Here is a 22,863-nt window from a genome sequence, read left to right on the forward strand (position 1 = left end):
GCGGGTGGTGGTCAATATTGGAACTAGTTGCAATATTCTCCCAAACAGAGGTGTTGCTGTTTGTTGCTGTTGTGAAAAGGCTATCGCTACCTACTTCACACCGTAGAAGAAGCAATGAAGCCACTCTAGTTGCCATGGCGAATCAGTGAATCTGTGATCGGTGGCGGTGTCTATTTGAGGGAGCCGTGAACGTGCACTTATCCAGGATAGGTTTCACCTGGCTTGATGAATCCGTGTCTGCTCATCCTGGCTTGCTCGTTGTGCAACCAATTAAGCCTGTACACCCTTGTTTTGGATTCATTGAGCGCAGCTCAGTAACTTATCCCGGATGTCTTAATTCTGCTTTTGTGCAATAGGCCCCAGAAAAGAACATGATTCAACTGGCCCTTTGGCCTTCGCTGAACACGCACACACCATTATCACTCATCGTTATCTTCACTGATACAGCAATGGTGACCTGTGATGCAAACTGTGATGCAAATGGCTCTTTGTTGTCACACCGGGCCGTGTCGCAGGACAGGAAAAGAGAATCCAAATCATTACTCATGACTGACTGAGAGGAGGTGAGAGTCCAAAGAGATAGGACTGCTGAAATGTGACATTCCTCATGCATAAGTCAAGCTTGGACTGAGATAACCCAGCGTCTGAGGAGGTGGTTGTATTGGTGTGGGTCCAGTAGTCCATGCGACACAAAACATCTCCTTTGGGATCAAGTCAAGTCAGACTTCAATAGTAAACACCAGAGGAAGCCTTGAGCCAAAACCACAACAGCTGACCAGGATCTGAAGCTGGTGGGAGTCACAAGATGTCACTCACATTCACATTAAGTCTCTCTCTCACACACTCTCTCACTCACACACACACACACACACACACACACACACACACACACACACACACACACACACACACACACACACACACACACACACACACACACACACTCTCTCTCTCTCTTTCGGACGTTTCCTGTTGTGTGTGTCCAGTTCTGTAAGTTCTGGCAGGCTACTTCCTCTTCTTCTCCTTATCGGCTTGGCCTTTGGGCACAACAGGCATGAAGTAGGCAGGGAGGAGGGCACAGCGCAGGGCGAGGAGGAGTGGCACAGCCATGTACACCACATTGAGCCCCATCACCACGCGCCAGGCATCCGAGGGGATACGGTAGGTGAAGGGGGTGTGAGAGTGCAGCGAAGCCCCAATATGGCACCACTGAGCCTGGAGGGGGAGACACAGGGAGAATAGGGTTATGGAGATCAACGGACATGCACCCTCCTGGTTTCATTTCATCACCTTGTCCAACGTGCGAGATGTTCATGAGGAGAGTTACCTGGGTCATGGCTCCAGCAAAGAGCAGGGTCCAGTCCAGCATCCAGCCGTTTCCGGGAGTGTTCAGACCGTACACACACGCCCCCATGAGGGGGAGGCCATAGAACAGGAACGTCAGCATCTGACACATTCACAGATACACTGGGGTTAGTTCAGTGCCTTCTTTAGATTTTTTTTTTAACAGTGGCGGCAGGCCATGTTTTAAATAGGCTACATCAATACAATAATATGTGAAGTGAAACTGGACGGGCCATAATAACCTCTGTCTAGTTTTAGGCTACGTGAGCGGCAGCCAGCAGGGGAGGATACGTCTGCAGGATTATTTAAAAATCAACTACTGTACAACTACATTGTGCGTCTGCCCTGATTCTGATACCGTGGCGGTCTTAATTTAAACCATGGCGGGTCGCCATGCTAAAATAAACTTAAAGGAAACACTGTAGTTCCTTCAGTTAAGAACACCAATAATAATGGTAATATTGTGTTGTGGAGATTTTTTTTTTTGTACCATGTAGGAGGCTCAAATTTTGCATGCTGGTACATAAATAGGAATAGTATGTAGCAAAATCGTCACATTTGGTCTGGATAATCCTGCATGGTCATAGCTGTCCCTCAAAGTTGATACAAATTTTATTGGAGTTTTTGGCTGGGCTCTGTTTAAGCCTTCAGAAGACATATTTGTACTCAACATAGGCTCTTGATTTATTTACTTGATGTGTTTATTTTTTGCACATTTTCAGAAAATACAACATGCAATACTACACAACTACTACTACGCAAAATCGTCACATTTGGTCTGGATAATCCTGCATGGTCATAGCTGTCCCTCAAAGTTGATACAAATTTTATTGGAGTTTTTGGCTGGGCTCTGTTTAAGCCTTCAGAAGACATATTTGTACTCAACATAGGCTCTTGATTTATTTACTTGATGTGTTTATTTTTTGCACATTTTCAGAAAATACAACATGCAATACTACACAACAAAGACAAGGCAAACCTCTTAACAAATTACTACAGATAGTGGGAATAATATATGATAAACTGAGAAAGTAGCCAAAGTGGGCAGCCTGTTCGCTCGGACTTGCATTGCATGACTCACCATGACTTTGGGAAAGGCCACATTGTCCTTCAGGTAGGGCTCATACTGGTAGATGAAGGTGAAGCACATGTCCAGTCGACAGTCCAGAACCACCTGAATCGAGCAGTACAGATAAAATTGATGGGATTGCGAGAACATAATATTACAATTCACATGGCAAACATTCAAGAGTTTTCAAAAGATGCTCCGAGGTGGGCTAGCATGTCAGACAGAAAGGACATTGGACAAAGTAGTCCTGAACTCAGAACACGAAGACTCACAAAAGCCCTGAGCACAGTGAAGGCCATCCCTCCCAGCAGCATCAGGGACAACAGCAGGTCAACTGGCCGGGTCAACACACTCTTCTTCTGCTGAGCAGCCACCTGGATAAACACAAACCAATACAGGTATAAATAAGCCCTCACAGACAGGCCATTGATCCCACATGTATTGGCACACACACAGAAGTATGAACGTACATACATATACATATGGGTCATTCCACGTCAATTCAACCAGGGCCCACGCACTTAGGTCTCAAAACATTCTGAAAAAATTACCAGGTGTACCTATGTTACCCAGGAGACACACTGTAAAATTACTCTTATGTAAGATCAATACTTTCCAAGATACAGCCAGTTTCACAGGGGGAGGGGGGTGTCGATTTTGTTCGACCTCTTTTTTCTGTCAAAGTTCACAAGCCCACAGCGCAAGAACTAAACCATGTAGGAGGCTCAAATTTTGCATGCTGGTACATAAATAGGAATAGTATGTAGCAAAATCGTCACATTTGGTCTGGATAATCCTGCATGGTCATAGCTGTCCCTCAAAGTTGATACAAATTTTATTGGAGTTTTTGGCTGGGCTCTGTTTAAGCCTTCAGAAGACATATTTGTACTCAACATAGGCTCTTGATTTATTTTCCTAGTAGAAACCACAGGTTACTCTATACAACCACAGGTGGCAGTGTGGGGACTCTATATAAAACATATTGATGTCAATGGGGCATTTTGCCCATGTTCAGGGTGGAAAATAAAAAAGAAAGATTTGCATAAGACAAGTCAAATTGGTGTTTTCAAAAAGAAGGGATCATGGAGAATAAAGAAAAACATATTTAAAAAATCTTTGTATATTCCCACAAGATGTTTGGGTGCTCTGAAAATGATAACCAAAATTATTTTTCAGACTTGTGAGGTCTGCTGTTCAGACCCTGAAGGGATTTATTTTCAGTTTATTGCTTTTTGAGAGAGTGTTTTTACTTATCTCAGTAAGGAAAATAAATCAAGAGCCTATGTTGAGTACAAATATGTCTCCTGAAGGCTTAAACAGAGCCCAGCCAAAAACTCCAATAAAATTTGTATCAACTTTGAGGGACAGCTATGACCATGCAGGATTATCCAGACCAAACGTGACGATTTTGCTACATACTATTCCTATTTATGTACCAGCATGCAAAATTTGAGCCTCCTACATGGTTTAGTTCTTGCGCTGTGGGCTTGTGAACTTTGACAAAAAAAGAGGCCGAACAAAATCGACACCCCCCTCCCCCTGTAAAACTGGCTGTATCTTGGAAAGTATTGATCTTACATAAGAGTAATTTTACAGTGTGTCTCCTGGGTAACATAGGTACACCTGGTAATTTTTTCAGAATTTTTTGAGACCTAAGTGTGAGGGCCCTGGTTGAACTGACGTGGAATGACCCATATATACAATACTATCAGACACATTCAAAAACCTATACACACAAGACACTCACACACAACCTTTTTTCTCTCTCATAAAGTCCTGAGAGAATTTTCAGCACAGCATGTCCTCTACTACAGGTCATAAATGCTAACTAGATTAGCATCCTCTCTTTCAGCATTCACCTCATCTGCAGGGATGACTGGCATCTCTCTAGGCCGACGCAGGAGTGCTACAGCACAGTATATGGGCAGCACCAGGAAAGGGATGTTGCGCCAGAACGCAGGAAGAATACTGCTGCCATATTTACCTGCCCAGCAAAACCAGTGAATAAATAAACAGCAGACAAACACACTTTTAAGATTCGGGACGGGTGTTAGAAACCTGCAACCAAACCTAAAAAGTCTGGTAGCAGACAGATGTAAACAGTGTGTGTGTGTGTGTGTGTGTGTGTGTGTGTGTGTGTGTGTATTTCTAGAATATGATGTTATCTGCTTTCTTCCCACTGTCCACTTTCCTGCTCTAGATGAGTTACCAAAGTAGAAAGCATATGTGTGTGTGTGTGTGTGTGTGTGTGTGTGTGTGTGTGTGTGTATAAGAAAACATATGACTAACCAATGACGATTCCTGGGATGAACACGATCTGATTGGCAATAGAGGAGCCAGCCCAGAAGAGGCCATGGCTGCGGAACGACGTCCTGCAGAGAGAACAAACAGCAAAAAAAAAAAAAAAACGTGTGTGTTTACAGTATGGCCTCATTCGGCCCCGGAGTCCCCCTGAGCACAACCCTGCTGTCACTGCTCCATGTCTGTGAACCTACCCAGGCAATAGCCACGACCACCTCCTATGACCACTGATGGAACAGTTACAGTGAGTGCACTGGTGCTTTGAGTTTTGAACATTTTCCCAAATCCATCCCTCATGTCTTCTACTTGCACAGTATACACACACACACACGACCTCCTTGACATGAGCACAATCAGTAACACCACTGTGGTCTCCCTACACCCTGTTATATGTTTCTCTTCCCTCAGTCATGAGGGTTTGTTTGCCTGCCTGCAGGCTGTAGCCAATAGTAATGGGAAAGGACAGGGTTGACTGACTGAATTGTGAAGTGATTGAATGTGTTCAGACCGTACACACACGCCCCCATGAGGGGGAGGCCATAGAACAGGAACGCCAGCATCTGACACATGCACAGATACAATGGGGTTAGTTCAGTGCTTCCTCTAGATTTTTTTTCAACAGTGGCGGCAGGCCATGTTTTAAATAGGCTACATCAATACAATGACAGACCAATCACTGGACCAATGGACTGACAGACCAATCACTACAACCAGGGCCTTGCAGGCAAGGAAGATGATTGGCTTGTCATATTACGGTTAGGCTGGACTGTAGACATCTGTGAGAACAGTCAAATCTGTCTGTACATTATTAATAGAATATGTTGAATGTTTTTGTCTCATTATCCATCTTTTGGCAGTCTGCTCCAGCACTCTGAAGTTATACTCTATACTTCATTCAACAAAAGATAAGAAAACACATTATGGTGTATAGATGAACTTATTCTTATGTCATACAGCAACAAGCAAATTTGAACTAGTGGCATGAACTTAAGTAGATAGTAGGTTGAAGACTCAAACCCAATGCAATACAAGCTGCAGACATCCTTCCCTGTACACCCTTACGTTATGGCGCTCCCGTGACGTCACATTGTCGTGCTACAGGTCGGGAATGGCGAGTATGCAGAGGCCCTTACCCTTGGCTCAGGCGTCGCACCATCAGGAGCTGGAGGGTGAAATGCACAATGCCGTCCCAGTAACACATCATGATGGCATACGATGTGGTGAGATATGGCTCTCCCTGAAATACAAAGAGGGTTTTTTATCATGACTGGGGGCATGTTCAACATTAGGCATCATAGAATGTGAAAGCCTGCTTGTGTGCTGATGGTGCATATGATGGTGTATGCAAAATGGTCTTATGTCTACCTTCTTAAGGTAGAATCCCATGAAACCCTTGATGTATCCATCCTGCTCCAGTGCATTTGTTAGTCCAACCATGCAGGTGAACGAAAGCTCTGCAAACACTGCAGAACAAAACAAACTTACTCAATATGCCACTGCCTGACACACACACACACACACACACACACACACACACACACACACACGCTAAGCAAAATATCCATAATTTTTCTGTTTCTTTGCCTCCTCCTCCAGACTTTTCTCTGAACTATTCTCCATCAATTTACTCCTTCCAGAAATTGATTTATGCTGCAGTATGAGCAAGGTAATGAGGCTGGCTTGCAGACCCAGAGGGATGCCCATTTATATTAGGGTCCCCCAAAGGGTGACTTATCCTAATGCTGCAAAGAGTGGAGGCAGAGAGGGCACATCTGTGAGCTTAGGCCCAGCCCTGGTGATGACTGGTGGGGTGAGTGAACAGGATTGGGGTTGCAGGGCAGGCCACACAAATGAAGAGTGACACAGGAATCAATAAGAGCAGAAAGGTGCCCCTGAAGAAATGAATATGCCCCACACAAAGGTGGATAGAGGACACCAGCAACCCAGGCCAAGGTTGCAATGAATAAAATAATACTGAAATAATATGTATACACAAATATACATACAAACACACACACACACACACACACACAATAAGAGAGGGGTTTGACTGAAAGTAGGTACCATAAAAAAGTGGGTCCACAGCCTTTTTGTGTCGCATGGTGAGATAGACCACAAGAAAGACTGACAGCAGGACCACGGCTCCCATTACCAGGATCACTGCAGGTCTGCGGAGACATAGCTCAACATGATGGATGGTCCTCACAGATAGCATCTACAGTCATTAACTGCTGCTCATTAACTCTAGTGGACTAATTTATTAATCTGAATCTGATCCATTGATTGTAAGTGGTTTAGGCCTATTTATAACTGCCATGGGATTATTGCACGCACTTGCATAGTGACTTCTTATAATGACTAAAGGTAAGAAATAGCTAACATGGTGTTTCTCTCTCTCTTTGGTTGTGTGTGTGTGTGTGTGTGTGTGTGTGTGTGTGTGTGTGTGTAAGAACTGAAATATATGACACACTTAATATGATGTTATCACACACGACTACACCAACAATGGGTTTCTAGAGCACTCTACTGGTATACTTTGGTATGACACTGACACACACCCCTCATTCAAAAACGATATGGTCGTTTTACACGTTAACACTCTTATATGATGAATTTAATCTAAATTGTATCTTACTCTTGAACCGCAGGAACGTTGTTCATTCCACACAGCAGAAAGGGTGCTGTCAAGGACAAGATCAAAACTCCAGCCTCCTGTGGCAGACTTATTCCCATGTTTTCGCTGTGAATTCACGTAAACAGGTTCTGAAAGTAATACTCCTCCTCCTTATGTTAAACTCCTTGCGGTGCAGACGCCAAAAAACGTCAGCACAAGCGTTCCCCGCACAAACTAGGCTATGTTTTATATTTTTGTCACTCACAGCTGCCTATTATATTGTGTGCTATCTTAAATGTAGTCCTCGTGGTGTGTCTGACCGACCTACAGTCTCACATTAAGCAATGTAGAATGCCGCGTCAGGACAGGTGTCAAAGTCCAAGAACTTTGCAACATACCCAGACCCAGACATCCCAGGTTCAGAAAGTAAAAGTCCTCCTGCCATGTATATTTTCTGCCTGCCCACTTAGGCCTACAGGTGATGTCACTAATTAGCTTACCAAGCTGACTGAAACGGTTGTACTAGTTAGGATCAACTCGTTTACTAAATGGTTTGGAACAAATATGTGGCAGGACTTTTACTTTCCGATCTTGGATGGCTGTCCGCCCTATACTCCAGGGCAAACTTCTTTAGTAACTGGCAAGCACTGCGCAGTACTATAACCTTTTACTGTCTATGACTATAACTTCCACAAGAGGGGGCAATGTTACCATGGAAGACCGTGCAAGCTTAAGCCTCGGTACATTGTAAACAGATTTAGGGCAACTGTAAATACAATAGCGTCTACTATTTATCTGTTGGCGCATGCTATCACTTCTTTAATTGTCCTTAGAATTACTGAATTGTGCAATATAGCGTTTGAACAGTGAAAAGTGACCTACTCCGACATTTAACCTACGCTGATGCACTAGATGAGAGTTTACTCAGAGACCACTCGCGAGATGGTATGACGACATTGGAAGCCGGCGGAAGATCCCACCTTCCCAGGATAAGATGGCGCCATTGACCAGGAAGTACGGAGAACAACAGTGCTGAAAGTACACGGCTGGAGCTGCGCCCTATAAAATAGCAGAATCGAAAATTTGTCAAACACAACATCCCAGACGTAGAGGGGGAAATCCTGTGACAAACTGGAGACAAGATGCCGTGTATATCGGAACGGTAGCGCAGCCCATCGGGAGCCTGAAAAGTGGTCTAGAACCATTTCACTCTAAAAACAGAGATAACGGTTTTTATTCTGGTCTCCAGCGTTTAGAGAACCAATCATGTCAGGCAACAGACATTTCAACGTTCATGAAGTGAGCTGCTGCATAAAATACTTCATATTTGGATTCAATATAATATTTTGGGTAAGGACGCATTTTCAAAGACACATTTGTGCGACATTGTGCGGGGATGTTATGGCCACCATGTTAACCTAAATCGATATTTATAATATTATTCACCAGTTTATCAAAAGGTAGCTTACCTTTTAAATTACTATCTATTTATTTGGAACTGGCATATGGAAATGTTAATTTTGTAATGTTTAGGCTAACAGAATTATGCTTGCGCATGAATGAACAGATGCCCGTCTGCGCTACAAAGCCCCTGTCTTTGTTACGACTGTAGTCGTGGGCGTGTTATTCCGTGCTCTGCACTTGTCAAATAACTGAGGAATGCGCGCTTCTATTTTGACATAAGTAAATGGCTTCGCGCACCTTAATTTACCGTCAATCTTTGCGCTTTTCTGATGTGACATTACGTTTACAATAGGCACTTTGCGCACAGTAAGCTTTTGAATAGGTATTAGCCTATGGTATTAGCGTGTGGTTAAGTAAATGGGTGACCCTAACCTGCCTACATTTTAGTGCATCTCGGTCTAACTATGAGTGTATAATTTTATACCTATGTTAAGGTATCTAAATAAAGTTTTTACACTTTTACTGGTAACTTTTAATGGCAGGCATTAGGTTGTCCTTACAGCAATGAAGATGGACAATTTATTATTAATGCTACAGGTAGTTTCAACAACAATATAGAATAAATTGTCTGTTTTAAACATAGAGCTTTCTATAAAAGGTATATACTTCAAAAAATTGGTTGTCACAGCTGAAAGCTCTTTAAATAAATATATACTCTTTCTCAAAGGGTTCTAACTTAAGTGGAGCATGTTTTGGTTCTGCATTGGAGAGCAACTGAAGAACCCTTGATATTTGTGCATGTTAGAGTGTAGCTGCAGTGTTTCCCATACATTGACTTATTTGTGGCCCACCACAATATCAGCATTGACCACCACACAATGATTTTCCTGGTTGTACTAAATTGTGCTTAAGTCTGGTTAGAATCATAACCACACTGCACTAATTTGTTAAAAACTGTTGCATTCAGGTTAATTCTGCAAACCTACCACCACAAATAGAATTAAATTATGTGGGAAACACTGAGCTGTCAGTACTTGCCCCTCTCCCTCAGACTGCAGGGGGCCATTTCTGGCCGGAGATGTGAAATGTGTATAGACAAAGTGATTTCTGCCTCCCAAGCCCCTGCAATTCCCCTTTATTTACTCTGGCTCTAAAACATAGCAGCAAAGGACACTGGGTAGCCAACACAAATGCAGTCACTGGTTCAGCTCAGTAATTGATAACACATGGACCAAGGGGTGAACTTTTCTCTCATATTTTGGAAATACGACTGCATTCTGTTAAAGAGAACAGCAACAGTGATGCTTGAAGCCATAATCATCATATACTGTATGTTTTTTGGTTAAAGACCTAGACTATTGAAATGTGTAAATCACCAATACCTACTGACTCATGGTTGAGTGATCATAAAAGCCAAAAGCCTCATTTTGGGCCAACTGTACTGTAACTATGATTCTCTATGAAATTTAACTTGGCCTCTGGGAACAGTTATTATAACATAACCCTCCTACTTTGTTAGTGGACATAGGCAAAGTTAAGAAAACAGACAAGCCAGGACAAGCTCATGATGTGTGTATGTTGTTGTTGGATAAACAATGTCTCTTACTTTTGGCTTTTCTCTTTCAGCTCCTGGGAGTTGCCTTCCTGGGCATTGGGCTCTGGGCTTGGAATGAAAAGGTGAGCTCTGTGAATGGGTGCCTTTTAGACGTGCCATCGGAAGCTTGCAATCACTTAAACGACAACTCTGGTCTAAGAGGCACCAAAGCGACAATAATTGGAGTAGAGTAGTACTATACTAATTCATTTGCAATGAAATAGTATAGTATATATACTTTTTTGATCCCGTGAGGGAAATTTGGTCTCTGCATTTAACCCAATCGGTGAATTAGTGAAACACAAACAGCACACAGTGAACACACAGTGAGGTGAAGCACACACTAATCCCGGCGCAGTGAGCTGCCTGCTTCAACGGCGGCGCTCGGGGAGCAGTGAGGGGTTAGGTGCCTTGCTCAAGGGCACTTCAGCAGCGGCCCACTGGTCGGGGCTCGAACCGGCAACCCTCTGGTTACGAGTCCAGAGTGCTAACCAGTGGGCCACGGCCGCCCAAATAGCATATAGCGTATAGCCTTAGGCCAAGCACACTACAGGAAAGTACCATAAAAATCATTATGATTAATAGCCTAGGCTTTTATTTTCTTAAATGGCCAAACTCATATACTTAAATGGCCAAACTCTTATATTTGGAACAGGAGTTTATACTGCATGGGCCAGGCCTTTAATTCCTTTCACACAAAGCCTTTGCTCAGTAAAGATGGGAAATACCAGAGCCATATAAAGGTACGTTTTCTCTGGTAGTTCTTCACTTATCTGAGATAATGAGCGAACTACCTTAACTAGCTAGCGTCTCGGGAGAATAAAAAAAAAGTTTAAAAGTCGAGCAATGAGTAAGAATGAACAGGTATGATAAGGGATCAGATTCCAAAAATAATTCAGTGGAAATGCATGGATTCCAGTTGCTGCTACTGGAAGAAACTGGAATCCATGCATTTCCACTGAATTATTTTTGGAATCTGATCCCTTATCATACCTGTTCATTCTTACTTGTTGCTGACTTATCGTGACTAAATTCAAGATGGCTGCAAACGCTAAACTTCGTGAAGATACTGTCTGTATAAATCGTCTTGTAAGTAAACTACCAGTGCTTTTTCAAAGTTCTCAATGTCTGGTTTTAAATGTCAGGGCCCTCAGAAGTCTACCAATGAAGTGTGGAGATACATTGAGCCTCGTAAATGGGTGTAAAACAGTGATTTATTTGCATGGCTAGCCCGATGCCGAAGCACCACTATTGAAAAAGCTGTTGGTAGCATCGGCTAACTAGCGCCAGATTTTGGAGTGCAGGGGACAAGCCGAGATGGGCTATGAGACATACGTTCACACTCGGTATCATGTTTCAATACACTTTAGGTCAATATCACACCGGAATTCTCCTTTAAGAGAACTTGGTTGTGCTCATCCTGTCAAAAAATAGCAATTTGATCAGTGATCATGCATCATATCAGCTTGGTTTGAAACTGGTTTCTGTGGATGGGGTTTATACGATCCTTCACTGGGCTAGTGCCTACTGTGTTAATATGGCCGTGCTGATGCTAAGCTGCAGCTCCCTCAAATCTATATAGGTTCTCATGCATATTAGGCTAGCTTTGCCAATGAAAATGAATGCAACATAAAAAAAAAACAGTAGGCCTAGGCTACTGCTCCTAACTGAAGAAACGTTTACGTTACTGTAAGGAAATTATTATTATCACTGTATAACCATTTGTGTAAGCAGAAATATTGTTGTGCTGAGTTCTAAGAACAGAGAGTTCAAGTTAAATGTTGTTGTGCTGAGTTCTAAGAACAGAGAGTACAAGTTAAGTGTGCAGACAGACAGAAACTGCACCCATCTCATGTCTAGCTTTCCAAAAACGGGAGTTTTTTTTTTTTTGGGGGTGGGGGGGGGGGGGTGGGGGGGGCAGTGTTTATACCGGAGCTGTGTTTGCATATTTAATACGTTTATACACGTGTTTCAACACTGAATTTCGGTCGTTGCTTTTACCTTACCATTACCTTACGCATGCCAGTTATGTATCCACCAGCTGCCTGCCTGCAGCCTACTTCCAAAACTCCAAAGCTGCTTGCTGTGTAGTTCAGTGTATCAACAACACTTAATAACAGTTTATGTGATGTGTTAATCAATTAAATTCCCAACAATTTCACAACAGCTAGTTCTGGAGTAGGCCATTCATCTAGCCCGCTTCCTTACGACGAGACTCAGGCTGCACCCACTTCCTTATTTGGGTTGCCAGGTTTTAGCCTATGACAAAACGGTTGAAATTGAAACCAGAGCCCGTCTACATTCTCTGTTGAAGCTAAGTGATCGTGTATGTGTAGGGTGTATTTCATACACAATCTGGCAACCTGAATGCATCAATGATTTTAAAATGAAGTTTGATGGCCATGCAAATTACGGGAGTTTTCCGGGAGAAATAACAAAACGGGAGGGTGCTGGGAGATGACCTTGAAATACGGGAGAAACACGGGAAAAACGGGAGTGTTGACAGGTATGCCCTGTCTGTGTGTGGGTGGGTGAGATAAGAGTATGTCACAATGAAGTCGCTATGCCTTGCTTTCTATTTTCTGTGTGCATCTGTACAATAAAAGACTCAGCTTTTGGGCTGCAGAGTCAGAGACTGATGGTGTGAGGAATTCTTCCTTACATTAGCAAGCTCTCCTCTTGGTACCAGAGTTTGTGGGCAAAGCCATACTACGTGTTGTGGTTTTTGTATGTTGGGGTTAAATTCCCTGACAGTTACCAACAATGTTAACAACAAACTCAGCTTCACTACTGCAAACAAAGTTGGCTATATGCTTCGCCATATAACGAACCAGCTAGCCTTGTGATAACAAAATCTTTACCTTTTGTTTAGTCCACTGAAAGTTATCCACATATCAAACGATTAAATACACAGTTATGGAGGAATTGTTTTGGGGAAGCAGTTGCACTATATCCCACTTTTGCTGCCTTTAAGCCACTTAAATCCATAGCCTAGATGAGCGTTACAACTTGACGTGATGGAGAAGCTAAATGCCCAAGAAAACGTCAAGTTGTAGGCCTACTAAACGCAAAAACTTAATGACAGCTTGTTCGTGGTGGTAGTGCTGCCTAATTGAAATGGGATAGGCAACTATCTTATATTCGGCTATTACGTGTGGCACATTTATTGGGCTTTTAGCCTCTTTTAATTTAGGCCTATTTGATGAGGAACTGATAAAGACTGAGCAGCAGAAAAGTCATAGTCGATACATCGTTTATTATTATAATTAGGCTCTTGTGATAGCCTACTATTACTTTACTACTATTACTGTTATTATTATTATTATTATTATTATTCGGATGAGGCAAAGGAATGTAAATCTGAGTCTGAAATGTTGGCTACACTGCACTGCTGCTATTATTAATTGTTAACTTCCGGGAACTATTTGAGGCTTCCATTAGCTGCCATTGTTGGGAAAAAAATGGAACATTAGCGTGAATGGAGTTGTCGCAACTCTACCTTATGGCTATATGGCTCTGGGAAATACTATCAAATTGATTACGGTGTAAATCATCGAGGAATGGACACAAATTCTGACTTTATGGCCACCAAAGGTAGGGGGGTCAGCACCTTCTTTCTCCTCTCTTCATCATGCTGCTAAATCTGAATTCATTTGACTGTAGCCTACTCTGGTGCTCATGGTTTCTGACTCATGGTTTACATCTAACTGATGTGAAGCTGTACATCATGTAGCATGTCCATATTGACCCAAGTTAAACTATTTAAGACTCTGGCTAACACTCCCTGCCTTTCATCAGTGGAAAATATGTGTTTTAAGCAATGCCGTCTGCTTGGAACTTTTGTGTGTGTGATCTTAGCATCCTAGAACTAGCTCAAGCGGGCTACATTGTGTGACTTCGGTAATCGACTTGTTTACAAAAGTGAATGCCTTGTGATCGCCTTGTCGACAAAGTTAAAGTTGCTTTGGTTTGTCTGCGGGGACCCAAGCGATTATGTACTGCATATGTTATTGTTTGTGAAACACTGCATCAGGGCCCATGACAGCAGTGCACTGCAGCCTCACTGGGGTGTAGCATGGGCTGGCTGTGTGATGACAGGAGGTCGAGGCTGGGTGGCGACTGGGACATCAGTGCGTGGCCTTAATCTCCTGACATCTGTGCTGCCCCCTCTACTGCCCTTTGTCCATGATCAGACTCATTTCCTGAGTTTTGTCTCCCCTTGTCTGAGAGAGGCCATGCCATGGGATGCGATGCATCATGTGTATGGTACAGGCTAGGCTTGAGATGAAGCAGATCACAGAAGATTGTCTCAGGGTTCAAATTTTAGTTCCAACTTAGACGCATTGGAATCGAGCGGTAGTCTATTCCCCATTGTTTTAATGTGTTGAGAATAGGACCTAGAAAGTGCACCACAGTCCTTAACAGTCTGACATGTGTTCCGTCTTAGCCATTCTGTATACCACTCTTTGGAATATGCATTTTAAACTGATCCAAGATTATGGCTTTTTTGCCTTGGATATACATGTAAAAAGATTACAAAGGGGTGGCAAAGAACATATTTTTCGTGTCTGAAAAAAAGGGTAGAGTAGAGTTAGGGTACCACACCCATTCTTCACTCCATCCAGCCAGAGCAAGAGGCAGCCATGTCTGACTATAGAAGACAGGAATGCAGTTGTTTCCTGCGGGGAAGCGTATTAAGTGGGACTCTGAAATTATCTCAGCACCCACCAAATCTTATTTTGAGTGTAGATTTTAAAGCTACTGTGTGTTGGATTTAAGGCAATTTATAAGTAGAAATGGAATATAGTATTTATTTTACTAGTGTATAATTACCTGTAAATACAGGGAACGGTTCCTCTCCATGGAGTCTGCCATATTGTGTCGTCATCTTACTACAGAATCCCAGAAAGGATCTGTAGCTTTAAAGTGTGTTTGTGTGTGCGTGTGTGTGTGTGAGTAAGAGAGAGTCTTTGATATGGAGAAACACGCTTATTAGCTTTTGTCTGCGTAATGGTAATTTCAGTGCTGAAAGTGACTGACCCATGTGAAATTGACTGAGCCATTATGTAACATGAAAAGTGGAGTCAAACGTGGTGATGGTGGTGAATCATTGCAATTCTATTCATCAAATACTGTAGGCCTAGAGTGTGTCGGATGAAAATGTTCAGCTGGAGTCATTCATCCAAACTCTTTCTTTCTTTCTTTTTTTTCTTTCTTTCTTTCTTTCTTTCTTTCTTTCTTTCTTATTCTCTCATGTGTAATTGCTTCTACTCCCCCCCCCCCCTCTCTCTCACTTGCTGTTTGTCTGTAGGGTGTGCTGTCTAACATTTCCTCCATCACTGACTTGGGAGGCTTCGACCCAGTGTGGCTTTTCCTGGTGGTGGGAGGTGTGATGTTTATCCTTGGATTTGCTGGCTGTATTGGGGCACTGCGGGAGAACTCTTTCCTTCTCAAATTTGTAAGTTGTAATTTGTGAGAAATGAGTTTGGCTGTTGCAGTGGCACATCTCTGAAGCATACCACTGTTGCTTATTTGATAGATCTTGGAAGGCAGAGAGGGTGACTAATTTGGGAATGAGCTTGTGGGTCTGTGAAATACTGTACAGAAGATTCCTGGAAAGAAACACTGTAGTGTTGCAATTGTTTTTAATAAAATCCATTTTGACATTTAACAGTGCTTTAGAGGTAGTTCATATTATTTTTAAACAAACTGTAGTGATTGATTCTGACTGTTTTGACCTTCAGTTTTCCGTGTTCCTGGGGATCATATTCTTCCTGGAGCTAACTGCCGGTGTGTTGGCATTCGTCTTTAAAGACTGGATCAAGGACCAGCTCAAGTTCTTCATCAACAACAACATCCGAGCCTACCGGGATGACATTGACCTGCAGAACCTCATTGACTTCACCCAAGAATATGTAAGTGGTGGACACTCATCCTTTTGAGCTCTCTCTCTCTTTCTCTCTCTCTATCTCTCTCTCTCTCACACACACACTCACACACACACACACACACACACTCCGTGAACAGAGTGTTTAATGCACAGAAGCTATATGTAGCAATTACATAATGTATAAATTCCTCTCCCTCGTCTCTGCTTGTCTGTGCGTCTGCAGTGGGAGTGTTGCGGAGCCTTCGGACCTAAAGACTGGGATCTGAACATCTACTTCAACTGCACAGACACCAACCTGAGCCGGGAGAAGTGTGGGGTGCCATTCTCATGCTGCACCAAGGACCCTGCTGTATGTACACACACACACACACACACACACACACACACACACACACACACAAATCCCATTCATGTTAGTTAAACATTCAACATGTTACTGTGAGGTGGGTGAGCCTTTAAACATTATTCTCTGTGAGAACGGATATGAACTGAACTGTAGTCTCACAGGGCAAACAAGTTAATGTTAAAGTTAGGCAGTGATATCAGAAAAATAAAAATGTACTGTATTTCATTCACTTGTAAGCAACTCTGTAACTACTTGACTGAGAAACGTGCCATTTCTTTTTCCAGGAGGATGTGATCAACACACAATGTGGTTACGACATACGCGCCAAACCTGTAAGTGCCACAGTACCGATACTTTCTCTCTCTCTCTCTCTCTCTCTCTCTCTCTCTCATCCCATTCATTATCAACAGCTCCTTTTCACAGACCTCTACATCTAATCGCCATCTCACTCTCCTTTTAACCACTCCCTCTGCACTCCAAAGAGAGAGAGAGAGAGAGAGAGAGAGAGAGAGAGAGAGAGAGAGAGAGAGAGAGAGAGAGAGAGAGAGAGAGAGAAATTCACAGGAAAGAGAGTTGAAAACTTGTACAAGTCTAAACCCAGATTGTAACAGATTTATGGTGTGATCCAACCAGTAAAAAATTAGTATGGCTTGTGGTAAAGAAAAACATGTGGACCACTAAAAGAAAACACCATCATCAGATTAGTTCAGCCTCTTTTTCCTTGCAAAGAGCCTGTGAACAGCTACAAAATGCCAGGGGAAATTTCTGGGGTCAAATGGAATACTCTTAGGTGGTTCGTCCATTTAAGATTTTAAGATTTATTAGTCAGAACTCTGAAACCCGTCAGTATTCTATGGTCTGTCTTTGAGTTTTTCTCCGATCAGCTGGACTTAACTTCTCTCTTTTTCTCATCTGATCCATGGTGATTTCATTGTTTTGAATGAGCTGCTTGTTGGTCCGCCTACCATTACTCATACTAAAACAATGTGCCTCTCCCAAGTGAGCTAGATAGAGAAAGAGAGAGGGAGAGACAGAGAGAGAAAGAAAGAGAGAGAGCGTAAGCAAAAATAAACCATGAAAGAAAAAGTAACAGAGGCATAGAGGAGAAAAATAAAGAAAATAAACAACCCAGCAAGCTTGTGTACGTCAGATACTTTCCCCCGTTTCTCAACTAGAGACACAGTCAGGCTGTCAGGCATGACCGTATGTGGTGACGCAGGAATGTATATCAAATTATGGAAAATACTGTTTTCTGCTGCTGAAAAGAATGTGAATGTCTCCAGTTGATTTTATATCCAATAGGCCACCTTGAGGTAGCTAATAAAGATATTCACATGATGTGAATAAAGATAGCTTTGTTATGAAGCACACAATCATGCTCTTTCTGGGGGGAGCTGTAGCACAAGTGGCAGAGCCCATACCGTGTATCACATTCGGGTCTAAGTGCCAACGGGGACCCAGGTTTGATCACGACCTGTGGTCATCTCCCGATCTCAAACCATCTCTCTCTCCAACTCGCTTCCTTTCTCTCTCTGCTGAGAAAGGGACATATTCCTACATATAGACAAAAGCCCTTAAAAACACCCTTTCTCCCTTCTTCCTCTGGACTTAACATCGAATGGAATTCTGTCACAGTGTTGTAGAGTATAAACATTTGCTGGCAGCGATTTACTAGCAAACATATCCAAACCATGATGAGATGTGTGATGCTGCAAGCTTGTGAGAAATGCTAAATGGTAGTTGGACTACATCTGATGATTGTCTCTGACATCACCATGCAGTGTATGAACTTGAGGTGCACTCAGAAAGTGAAGACCTCATAGCTCTGTGTATCTGTGCAAGTCAACCTAACTTCTAGCCTAGCCTCTAGCTAACTGGCTCAAAAACAAATCGTTACATTGTATTGCATGCACAGCAAGACTGAGCAATGCATGAATTGGTGACCGGATTGAAGCAGCAATGTAATCTAGTGTGTAAGAGCATTGCATCAACATTAAAATGACCAACACCGTACAAATGCAAAGAAAATACATGTCATCTCATCTCAACTATGGGCGCAGCCATGTTTGTCGTAAGGTCATGGCCACCTCGGGGTACCCTCGAGTACTCCAAGGTAAAGGGGGCGTGCCTGCGTGAAATGCCGCAAGAAAGCTGGGTAATTTACACTTTCCAACTCTGGCGGGACATTTACGAGACAAATAGAAAGGGCCATTAGACCATAGTTTATTTGTAATGCTACAAACAGACAAACCACTCCGAAAACATAACCACCATGGAGGAGCCAATCAGACCTCTAAAGAACCCTAACCTTAGGGATTGCAAATATAAAATGCACTTCTTGTTGCCAAATGTTTTTTTTTTTTTTTAATGAGACATCATTACCTCAGACTACTCAGTGTTTCCCCATGTTTTTGCCAGGACTTGGAGCAGAGGACATTCATCAACACTAAAGGCTGCGTCCCGCAGTTTGAGAAGTGGCTGCAGGAGAACCTAACAGTGGTGGCTGGAATCTTCATAGGCATCGCCCTACTTCAGGTAAGATGGAGAGGAGAGGAGGAAATAGGAACCTAATTAGGACATGAATAAGGTCACACTCTGACACACTTGGGGGGGGGGGGGGGTTTGATCTTGTTGCATTTGTCCAGGTTATGCCATTAGTATGCAGGTTTTTACTATGCCGTTAGTATAGGGTTTTCACTATGCCATTAGTTAGATTTTTCACTATGCCATTAGTATAGGGTTTTCACTATGCCATTAGTATAGGGTTTTCACTATGCCATTAGTATAGGTTTTAGTTCTTATAGGTTTTAGAATGAATAGCTATTTTAGTTTCATTGGCTCTTTGTGCTAAATAGTAGCAGTGTGAAGATAATGAAAAGTCCATAATTAGTGGTTAACCCATCCCCATCATGTCCTGATCTGAACTGAAGAGGACACTAATAGCTCTGTTGTGCTCTTTTGTGTCCTCAGATATTTGGAATTTGTTTGGCACAGAATCTCCTGAGTGACATTGAAGCCGTTAGGGAAAGCTGGTAAGGAACATTTCTTTCTTTCTCTCTCTCTCTCATTTGTCTTACATACACAAATCATTGCCAAGTCCCTCCTCTCCACTGCATCAATGAAGTGCTGATGGTAGCTTGTATGTGTGTGTTTCTCTTCCTCAGCCTGTTCACCTAACAGTGGAGCCCGGGGGGGGCCCAGAGCTGAAGCTCCACACACACACACACACACCCCTCGTCTCATTTTCTATATGGACTGGAACTCCCCCATCCACACTCACGCTCACAGAGAGAGGGAGGGGGCGAAGCTGAGGCTCATCAGGCTCTCTGCCGGCCGGCTACTGCACATCTGCCACACATTGGAGTACAGGATGCAGCACTTTATATCTGAAACATATAGACGGGAGAAAAACAACTGATACTTTGTACGTATGTTTGTTTGTCCAATTAAGCACTGAATGACATTGCATAGCAAGCGGATAATCTGTGTCTGTGATTTTATCTTGTGGATCATAGAGGAGCAATATGGCTTTCTGAATGACCCTTTCTTATACAGGCACAGTCTTTTTCAATAAGTTATTTTATAAACTTAAACGTGGTGTCAGACGCTACTATGGATTGTGATCCTTCTAAAACCAGTTTGGGGTGGGTGGGTTGATGAAATGCACTGCATGCCTTTTGTTATGACATTTGTTTAAATCCATGGTGGCTACAGTCCATTTATGTTTTGGGTAGGGGGATACCGAGCTTTTGTTTTGGATGTTTAATTTTTTTAGAATAGTTTTGTTTCCTTGTTCTTCCAAGATCACTCTCTGACGGAACAAGTTGTTTCTGAATATATTGTGGAAGTAGTGAAAAGCAAACTTCTATCTCTTGGTGCAATGTCGAAATGGTGTTTTGGACATACTGTAGCCCTCTGAAAAAAATCAGGAAACTGTTATGGATCACCAAAACTAGGATCACTTTGTCAGCAGTGATGTATAGAGCACAGGGTAACAATCTGCACTGTTTGTGTTTAAATGACATACCATCAGTATCTAAGGAGATGAAACATTTACAAACCAAAAAGCAAATACTACGCATTAAGATTCAAATGGAATCCTAGTTGTCTCTTATCGTATTTTAACTTTGATTTTAGTACCCCAGCTTGTGTTATGTCTATAATGTTTAGTTTGTTAAGAGACAGCCCACCACCCATCTCTTCTGAGCCTGCCGCTGTTTGCCACGCAGCTGTGAACTGTGTAACTGACTACAGTGTAAAGATTTGATCAGCCACAGGTAACAGCAGCTTTAACCCACAATCCCAGGTCCAAGAGTAAAGCATTGTGAGTGAGAAGCTAGGTATGTACGGTAGCTTGCTAATAGAGCTTTTGAGAGTTGAAGCATGGCAGCTCGTACCTCTGTCAGAATGGGGCCACTGAAGTCCCATGGCAGGCCAACAACACTATTGCAATGTAAACGTTCACTGTGTAAATTACAACTTCTTTGTGCCATAGTAGTTGACTGGAGATGATGTCCATTGAAAAATCTGTTATTGACTCCGCTACGTTCTATACTGTCAAGATGGCGATGAGGCACCTTGCAGTGGGAAAATAAAAATATCAACTTCATATACCATAGACCAGCTCTGGAGTCGATGCAGCTCAAGTCCATATCCATGGACCAGTTTACATGAAATTAAATTATAGAATGCACTACAAGGCCTCGTTGGAAAGGCACATGTGTTTTAAACAGTTCACAGCACTCTTTGGCTATTGCTCAATGGTATAGTATAAACCGAGCCAAAAGTACCTTTCAATAATCAATTCAAATATGAATCTTTGTGTTAATTAATATACTCCATAAAAAGATGGTTTTAGGGAGTCTATCGTTGTTATAATGTGAGCTTCTTATACACGTATACAAATGACAACATTAGTTGCTGTGCAGCCACAGGCAGCCTGATAGGAGTTTTAGGCATGCCATCCAATGTGGGGAAATTTACCATAGACCTCTGTATTGCAGTTTTTAAAGTGGCTTCAATGTGTTTACAGATGGTTCTAAATAAGCATAGATGTCAATGCCCCGTCAGTATTTATATGGTACAAAAGGGGTGTATGCTGTGACAGTGCCACACCCTATGGTCATCCAGTGTAAGATCTTGCTTGTTTATAAACAGTGACTTGTGTCTGACAGGGTAGAGTCACTCTTTTCAAAAGGTGAAATTGTGATTTGACTGTTTTGTTGGACATTAGTGTGTGTGTCGTATTTGGCAAAGTTATAAGTTGGCGTGATGTGTGACTTTGTAAGCTTTGTAAAAAAGATTTAAAGTTCAATATGTTTTTTGTTTGGTTTTGTAAATGTGTTCATTAAGTGATTATTTAGTGAGCAGATTTGACAGCAACTGTCTTTTTAAATAAAGTAATTCAATAATAAAATAATGCAAGTTCCTGTTGTTGTAAAATAGTCTTTTCAAAAACCTCACAACAAAACAAACCACAGACACAAAACACAACAGAATATAGTATATCTGATACAATTTTATGCAGAAAACAAAACAGAATATAACATATCTGATAAAATGTTATGCAGAAAACAAAACAGAATATAACATATCTGATACAGTTTTATACAAAACAAAACAGAATATAACATATCTGATACAATATTATACCGGCTATTGAATGCCTGAGTTCACAATGCGTAGTGTAGGAATGTACGCACATCTAAAAATTCAACAGGTTAGATACTAACCAATACAATTAAAAAGAAGAGATAAGCACACACTGTCTTACATGCTCCCAATTTTAATAGTACAATGATTTGACCACTCAGGTCTTCGTCAGGTACATACACATTCAGAATATAACATATCTAGGGGTCTAAAGGCATATCTGTTCAACATGCACTTAGTTTATTAAGTGTTTCTTATGATTTGTATATTCTAGTATTTTTATTATTTTAATTAGGCTATTGATTGAATTGACATTGTTGTTTATTATTGCTATTCTCCTTAATGTAGTCTCACCAACTTTTTAAACTGTTTACTGTTAAATTTAACTATTGTATTGTTGTTATTTGTATGTCACTTTGGACAAAAGAATCCGCCAAATCCCATATGATACAATATTATACCAGCTGTTTCAGATTCAGAATAAGGTCATCAGAATGCAAATATCATGCATATTCTTTGAACTTAAGTAGAACATTAACTTTAAGTTCATCCTGTTTTAGAACTTTTGGAATATGGAGCCATGCGTCATATTTAATGTGTCAGCAGTAGCCTATTAAAACGAACCAGCTTTAAAGATAACAAAATTCCA

At 41.9% G+C, this 22,863-nt stretch overlaps 2 protein-coding genes across 5 annotated transcripts; one reads left to right on the plus strand and one right to left on the minus strand.

Moving 5' to 3' along the window:
* Positions 1-986: 986 nt before the first annotated feature.
* zgc:85843 (uncharacterized protein LOC405880 homolog) lies at positions 987-7,692 on the minus strand. The gene is made up of 10 exons (XM_042102503.1): positions 7,350-7,692; positions 6,779-6,882; positions 6,080-6,177; positions 5,848-5,951; positions 4,703-4,785; positions 4,273-4,397; positions 2,686-2,787; positions 2,426-2,518; positions 1,328-1,447; positions 987-1,215 (listed from the first exon to the last, which is right to left on the minus strand). The coding sequence occupies exons 1-10, from the start codon at positions 7,445-7,447 to the stop codon at positions 1,006-1,008; spliced, it is 1,137 nt and encodes a 378-aa protein (XP_041958437.1). The 5' UTR covers positions 7,448-7,692; the 3' UTR covers positions 987-1,005.
* A 214-nt stretch (positions 7,693-7,906) lies between these two features.
* On the plus strand, positions 7,907-21,989 carry tspan5b (tetraspanin 5b). Of its 4 annotated transcripts, XM_042102504.1 has the most exons (9): positions 7,914-8,678; positions 10,359-10,409; positions 15,638-15,784; positions 16,071-16,241; positions 16,440-16,565; positions 16,847-16,894; positions 18,981-19,097; positions 19,533-19,594; positions 19,727-21,989. In XM_042102504.1, exons 1-9 carry the CDS (start codon positions 8,595-8,597, stop codon positions 19,737-19,739), a joined length of 819 nt encoding a protein of 272 aa, XP_041958438.1. In that variant the 5' UTR covers positions 7,914-8,594; the 3' UTR covers positions 19,740-21,989. The 4 variants fall into 4 exon arrangements, with proteins under 4 accessions (XP_041958441.1, XP_041958440.1, XP_041958438.1 ...); XM_042102506.1 differs by lacking the exon at positions 15,638-15,784 and having other exon boundaries at positions 7,910-8,678; XM_042102505.1 differs by lacking the exons at positions 7,914-8,678; positions 10,359-10,409 and adding an exon at positions 11,364-11,415.
* Positions 21,990-22,863: the final 874 nt, after the last annotated feature.

This window comes from Alosa sapidissima, chromosome 1 (genome assembly GCF_018492685.1).
Source record: "Alosa sapidissima isolate fAloSap1 chromosome 1, fAloSap1.pri, whole genome shotgun sequence".
NCBI classification, from domain to species: domain Eukaryota; kingdom Metazoa; phylum Chordata; class Actinopteri; order Clupeiformes; family Clupeidae; genus Alosa; species Alosa sapidissima.